At 44.1% G+C, this 6917-nt stretch overlaps 1 protein-coding gene and 1 pseudogene across 1 annotated transcript; both read right to left on the minus strand.

Annotated features, from left to right (window-relative positions):
* Window positions 1-322: 322 nt before the first annotated feature.
* Window positions 323-2205, minus strand: SGSH (N-sulfoglucosamine sulfohydrolase). Its single transcript, XM_069954840.1, has 2 exons — window positions 2094-2205; window positions 323-1812 (listed from the first exon to the last, which is right to left on the minus strand). The coding sequence occupies exons 1-2, from the start codon at window positions 2167-2169 to the stop codon at window positions 395-397; spliced, it is 1494 nt and encodes a 497-aa protein (XP_069810941.1). The 5' UTR covers window positions 2170-2205; the 3' UTR covers window positions 323-394.
* Window positions 2206-5806: 3601 nt separating this feature from the next.
* Window positions 5807-6048, minus strand: LOC138774628 (U2 spliceosomal RNA; annotated as a pseudogene).
* Between the last annotated feature and the right edge of the window lie 869 nt (window positions 6049-6917).

A 6917-nucleotide genomic window follows, 5' to 3' on the forward strand; every position in this document is an offset into this window, starting at 1 on the left:
CCCCAATGATCAGTTCTATTGGTTGGCCCCAGGTACCCCAGTCCCACACTGGGGCCTGCACAGACTACAGTCCATCCCTTTAGTAGGCCCTGGCATCTGTGCTGTAGGACCCTCCTGAGAAACCTGGACACATGTACCGGATACCCGGGCGTACATATGTGTGTGTGCCTTTAAGGCAAAAATGTGGAGAAACGAATAGTTTATGGGGCCCAAAGACATTTTTTTCACAGGGGCCCTTTAAAGTCTGTGTCCGCCCCTAGTTAACTACATAAAGTTAAATGAAAACACTGAAAGCTGCACATTTATATATGAAAGATCTTTTTATTTCCAGATTTATAGACAGACAGCAGTTTAGACGTTGTTGACCATGTATTAGTCCATAGGATTTGCTTCTCTACAGTTCATTATGAAGCGGTCTACATTGTGGATCTAACTTCTCTTCCAGTACTCCATCTGGGGCACACACCCAAGGATCGGACGTCTCCCATTGCCACTTCCGCAGCATTTCTTGCATAAATAGCAAAACATTGTGGTAGCCTGGATCCCCAGCAATGTTCCTGACTTCACTAAGATCTCTTGACCGGTCATACAGCTCCCAACGCTCTCTATAATAGTAGCCATGAAGCGTCTTAAACCAGTTTGTAGCCTGGCCAGATACGGTTCTATTCAGCAAATCTTGAAATGTAGGAGATACATAAAAATCTTGATCAATTGGAAAAGGCATCTTAAAATTCAGATTGTGTACCAGTAAATACTGCATGAACTGAACCGACCTCATCGGATAGTACATGGTGATTTCATGATGAGACTGGCTGCCAAACACTGTGGTCCATGCTTGTTCAGCTTCTAGAGCCGGAAGGAGCGACTTCCCGGTAAGTTTTACAATTTTGCCAAATAGCTTGTAATCAGGATATGGAATGGAGAACCAGTCCAGAATGGTTGGAGTGATATCAAGAAGACTTGCAAAGGACTCACTGACTTGTCCAGTGCATCTTGGATGAGCAGGTGAAGAAACAAGTAGGGGCTCAGCTCTTCCTGACCAGTACAGATTAGTTCGTCCATTGGGGAAGGGAATGCCATTGTCAGAGGAAAATATTACAAGAGTGTCATTTTCGTAGCCTGCACTGCGTAGTTCATTGAGAATAAGACCAATGCCTTGGTCCATACGGCCTATTGTTGTATACTGTGCAGCCACGTCAGCCCTTGCACTAGGGGTATCCTGAATAAAATAGGGAACCTGGACTTGGTCAGGGGTATAATACTGCGGTGTCCAGTCTGGAATTCTTCCCATTCCAGGTTCACCATTCCCAAACTTCTCACAGAAAGAGCCATACTGAGGCTGGGAGTGTCCGCAGCGGTGGGGGTCGTGAAAGGCAACATAAAGGAAGAAAGGTCTCTTGTCTTTGCTCTGCAAAAACTTTCTGACCAACAATTTTATTCGAGTTATGTTGCGCCCAACTTGTAACACTGAGCTGTTCTCTTCTGTGTAGGCAAAGTCAAACGGATACACGGCTTCTGGTCCTACATGTTTCTTCCCAATAATACCTGTTCTTATGCCAGCCTGGCTGAGCAGCAATGGCAGACTCCTGACTTCATCAAAAGAGTTAAAATGATGGACATCTTGATGCAGCCCATAAATCCCATTCTGATGCTGAGGCAGACCAGTCAGGATCGCTCCCCGACTGGGGGAACAGCTGCTGACGGAAGTGAAGGCGTTCTTGAAGATCACGCTTCTCTTCGCTAGCTCTCGGAGGTGTGGAGTCTGAATGGCGGTGTTGTTATAAACATCAGTCTCGAAGCCGGCGTCATCACCTGATCAAAGAAAAAGTGAAACATAAGGCTAAAAGTGTGTATGAAGTAGAGACATTCTATATTACATGGAATCATAACTATAAATCAGGGGTTAAACGGTATACAGGAACAATTAAACAGGACTTAATCAAATCACGTTAATCCAGAAACTACATTTCCCATGATGCCTAGCATTCTTTGTATGTATCATGTGACTACTGAATACCCAAATTACTTTAGCTTCCCCCTCTGCTACATATGGCGAGCAGTGTAATACCATTCAGCCCGAAGCCGCCACTCACCGATTATCATCAGCACGTTCCTGCCCGAAGCTGTGCAGAGCAGCCACAGAGACACGAGGAGAACCAGGGAGCCCATGGAGAGTTCACTTCATAGTTTCCTGCCTCTGTGACACACGCCCCACCAGCAGTCATGTGATCCCCACCAGAAGTCACATGATAAGTTCCAGAACACGCCCAATCTCAAAAGGAGTAGTGCCTGTTCATCTCTATGCCTGGTAGAAGAGTCAATGTAATCACATACCGTAATGCCCATGTCCTTATAATTGGATTATGCTGTATCAGTTCCTTGGATGACGAGCACACTGCTCGCATACGATCCTCCTATTCTGAATAATACTGTTCTGTTCTGCTTGGGAAAAGGTACATTGCTTTTATAGATTATTTAACCCTTTGAGGACCAGGCCCAAAATGACCCAGTGGACAGCGCAAATTTTGTTCTTTGTGCTTTAGTTTTTCCCTCCTCCCCTTCTAAGAGCTCTAGTACTTTCAGTTTTCTATCTACAAGGCCATGTAATGGCTTGTTTTTTACAGAAGTAGTTGTACTGTGTAATGGCGTCTTTCATTTTACCATAACATGTATGACGGAATCCCAAATATATTATTTATGAAGATATAAATAGGTGAAATCGTAAAATAGAATGCAATATGGTAACATTTGGGGGGTTCCTGTGTCTACGTAATGCACTATATGGTAAAAGCGACATGATACTATTATTCTATAGGTCAGCCCGACTACAACCATATGCAGGTTTACACAGATTCTCTAATGTTATATATATATTTTTTTATGAAATCCTTTTTTTGGCAATTAGTTATTAATAAAATGGGACTATTGTGACGCTTATAACGGTTTTAGTTTTTCACCTATGGGGCTGTATGGGGTGTCATTTTTTCCACCATGATCTCTAGTTTTTATTAATACCATATTTGTGAAGATCGGACGTTTTGATCACTTTTTATAAAAATTCTTTTTTATATATAATGTAACATCAAATCGGTAATCTGCGCACTTTTTTTTCGTGTACGCCATTCACCATGACGCTTGTTATATTTTAATAGATCGGACAATTATGCACACTACGGTATATTATATGTGTATTTATTTATTTTTATATGTTTTATTTATATAATGGGTAAGGGGGGGGGGGTGATTTAAACTTTTATTGAGAGAGGGGCTTTGGGGTAGTGTATTGGTGTTTTTAACTTTTTTTTTTACACATTTGAAGTCCCTTTGGGGGACTTTTACATACACTTGTGTGATTATTCACACTGATCACTGCTACACCATAGGCATAGCATTGATCATTGTGATAGGCGATCTGCTCATTGAGCCTGCCTGGGCAGGCTCAGTGAGCAGATCACCGATCGGACAGCACAGAGGAAGGTAAGAAACCTCCGGCAGTCAGATACAGCGAGAAACACCCAGGTGAGGTGCTAGCTGCTAACTGCAGCCGGCCCCCACCTTCTATGAAGCGCACTTCATAGCGAGAGAAACACCCAGGACGTACAGTTACGTCCAGGGTCGTCTGGTGACAGACCTCCATGGCGTAACTGTACGTCCAGGGTCGTCTACGGGTTAATACTTAAAGTACACAAATTGTCTGGGTGTGATGTGTGGAATAGGACCTCCTGCCTGCTAATAGTTAGGTTGTTGTGGATACATTAGTACATGGGTCTCCAAACTGCGGTCCTCCAGCTGTTGCAAAACTACATTTCCCATCATGCCTGGACAGCCAAATCCAAAGCTTTAGCTGCCCAGGCATGACGAGAGTTGTAGTTTCGCAACAGCTAGAGGGCCGCAGTTTGGAGACCCATGCATTAGTATGTTACTGCAAGATATTTTATTGTATAGTGCTCCTTCTGCTATTGATGTAAAGGACTGGGGGAGGGGGGGGGGGGGGGGGAGCGGGGGCAAAAAGAAGTGGGGTTAAAGAAGTATCCCGGGGGACCGAAAAAAAAAGTTTGTCTCCCACTTGGAAAGTTTGTAATGTGTGTTAATTAAGCTTTAAAAAATATCGACGGAGTACTCCTTCAAACTTACTGCTCCCAGTCCTTCTAAATTGCAGTCATTTTACAGATTTAAAAAACAAAAAATGTAAAAAAAAAATTCACACAAATTAGGGCCCATTTACACATAAAGAATATCTGCCAAATTTCGAAGCCAAAGCCAGGAATAGACTATAAACAGAAATCAGGTCACAGAGGAAAGCCTGAGATTTTTCCTTTTTTCAAATCCATTCCTGGCTTTGGCTTCAAACCTTTGGCAGATAATCTGTCAAATATTCTTTCTGTGTAAATGGACCCTTATAGTACTTAATTGAATTGTTGTATTGACCATCTTTATCTTATTGAGCAGTGTATGCAATCTATTGATAATCTATCACACAGAAAAAAGTGTGGCCAAGTCACTGATTATACGTGCTATAAGATATTACCTTCTCATGTAGCAATTTCTCTATTGAGGTTGTGTCGCTCTATTGAGAGAAAGATACATACTCACAGAAACTTCGCAGCTGAGCAGCTGATGACGTGGCCGTGTCATCAGCCGCTCAGCCGCGATTGGCTGAGCACAGTTATGCTCAGCCAATCGCGGCTGAGCTTCGGATGACGCTGCAGAGGGCGGCCGGCACTCGGGAAGATCCGCCGGCCTCCCAAAGAAGACGTCACTGCTGAGGATCGGAGACCGTGGTCGGCATGTGACAGGTGAGTATAGCGCACCACACTTCCGGGTACACGGGTGGGGGTGGTGGGACACGGGGACGGGGGCCATTCACAGACATAACATACATTACAAAGTTGTATAACTTTGTAATGTGTGTTATTCTGTGAATAATTTTTTAGCGCCGGACAACCCCTTTAAAGATATATTAAAGCTTGGCCTGCGCCCCCAACACCCCATAGACTATATTCCTTTTCCCTACAGTGACTACAAACAATAAATTCTTTCACTCACTTTTGTTATAAAATCACATAGGAGCAGTGTTTATCCATTATCTAATCCCATCTGCAGCACTTCTGCCCTCAGGTGGGTCCCTGCACTAACACTGTATATGTATAACAGGATTCATTGGGGGGCTTTATTACCGGCAATGTGCTTATGCATCTTGCATCTTGTTAAAATTAATCTTAGTGTAGGGACCATGAAGTGGCAGATGGGCTCGCACAACGTGATCATATTGTGCGCTAATAACCTCATGCTGAATAAAGCAGTATCTATCTGTCTATCTATCTCTGTCTGTCTGTCTGTCTATCTATATATAGCTACCAATTTTTAACTTACTATTCTAAAAAAAACCCACAACTATAGTAAAATTCTCACAACTTCAGCGGTATGCAGGAGCATAGAATGCCCCCCACTCGCCACCCCCCAAAAAAAATCCAAATTAAATGGTTTGAACAGCACCTACCTGTGCCTGGCTGCAACTACAGTGTCTGTCTGTCTGCCTGGCAGTTATATGTGACATCACAGCCTTGATGACATCATCACGGAATGTTTCTCTGTGTATGCTAGATGTAAACAACTTTTGCTCCATTCACACACGGTAAAGCCTTATGTGCACTCACCGGCCAAGGTGCTTACAACACGCAGGGTGGCATGAAAAGTCTGCTACGCACCCTGTGGGGGGTTGTATTTTTTGGAAAGGCACTTGGGGTGCAGCTGTGCATCCTGTGTGTGTGTTTGTGGGGGGGTGTCTAATTCTCTGAAACGCATTCGGGAGTGCACGGAACCTGGAAACACTGCAGAACCAGGCCAATGCCTGGAGAGGACAGAGCAAGGTCTATTTCCGTCTCGCTGTTCTAAAAATCCATGTCATATATACATAAATATATATATATATATATATATATATATATATTTATATATTTATACTGTATATATATATATATATATATATATATATATATATATACACACATATATACAGCTAGTCTTAGCCAAAAGGCTATAAGGGAGCGGCTTCTGAGGGGCGCCACAAAAGCCAAATCAGACAACACATGTCATACATGTCTCAGTTACGGAGCTAATTTGGCACCGTTTCTATGGTGACGCCCCTTTAAGAGCGACTTTAATGCCAAACCTTTAAGGACTACTTTGGTGCTGCCCATCCCTTTAAGAGCAACTATGGTTCAGTCCCTTTTAAAGAAACTTTGGTACACTCACTTTCAGAGCGACTTTGGCCCCGTACCTTTACGAGCAAATTTTGCACTTTCCCTTTAAAAGCTAACTTGGCACTGTCCCTTTAGGTGCAACTATGGTGCCACCCCTTTAAGAACACGTTTGGTGCCGCCCTTTAAGAGAATATTTGGTGCAGTCCCTTAAAATGATGGCACCACAGACGCTCTCAAAGGGACGGCACCAAAGTCGTTCTCGAATGAACGGCACCAAAGTCGCCCTCAAAGGGACGGCACCAAAGTCGCTCTTAAAGCGATGGCACCAAATTCACTATTAAAGGGACGGTGCTAAAGTCACTTTCCAAGGCACGGCACCACAGTCGCTCTTAAAGGGATGGCACCAAAGTCGCTCTCAAAGGGACTACACCACAGCCGCTCTTTTTGGTCCAGTCCCTTTAAGAGCGACTTTGGTACCGTCCCTTTTAGAGCGACTTTTCCCCTTCCTGGTTTCTGCTCACTGCCCGCAGCAGCCGGGAAAACTGCAGAGCCAGCCTCTAAAGTGACAAACCCCTCAGCCAATCACTGCTCGCGGCTCTGTCCCCTCTCGGACAGTGATCGGTTGAGCGGCTTGTTACTTCAGAGTCCGGCTCTGAAGTTCCACCGGCGGCTGCGGCCAGAAGCCAGGAAGACACCAGGGAGGGGGCAGAAGCT

This window comes from Dendropsophus ebraccatus, chromosome 15 (genome assembly GCF_027789765.1).
Source record: "Dendropsophus ebraccatus isolate aDenEbr1 chromosome 15, aDenEbr1.pat, whole genome shotgun sequence".
Taxonomy (NCBI): Eukaryota; Metazoa; Chordata; class Amphibia; order Anura; family Hylidae; genus Dendropsophus; species Dendropsophus ebraccatus.

Excerpts from the sequence above, each read along its gene's own strand:
- SGSH (XM_069954840.1), bottom strand. The coding sequence starts at position 2,169 with ATGGGCTCCCTGGTTCTCCTCGTGTCTCTGTGGCTGCTCTGCACAGCT. Across the intron at positions 1,813-2,093 it reads GAACGTGCTGATGATAATCG|GTGATGACGCCGGCTTCGAG; the intron begins GTGAGTGGCGGC and ends TTCTTTGATCAG.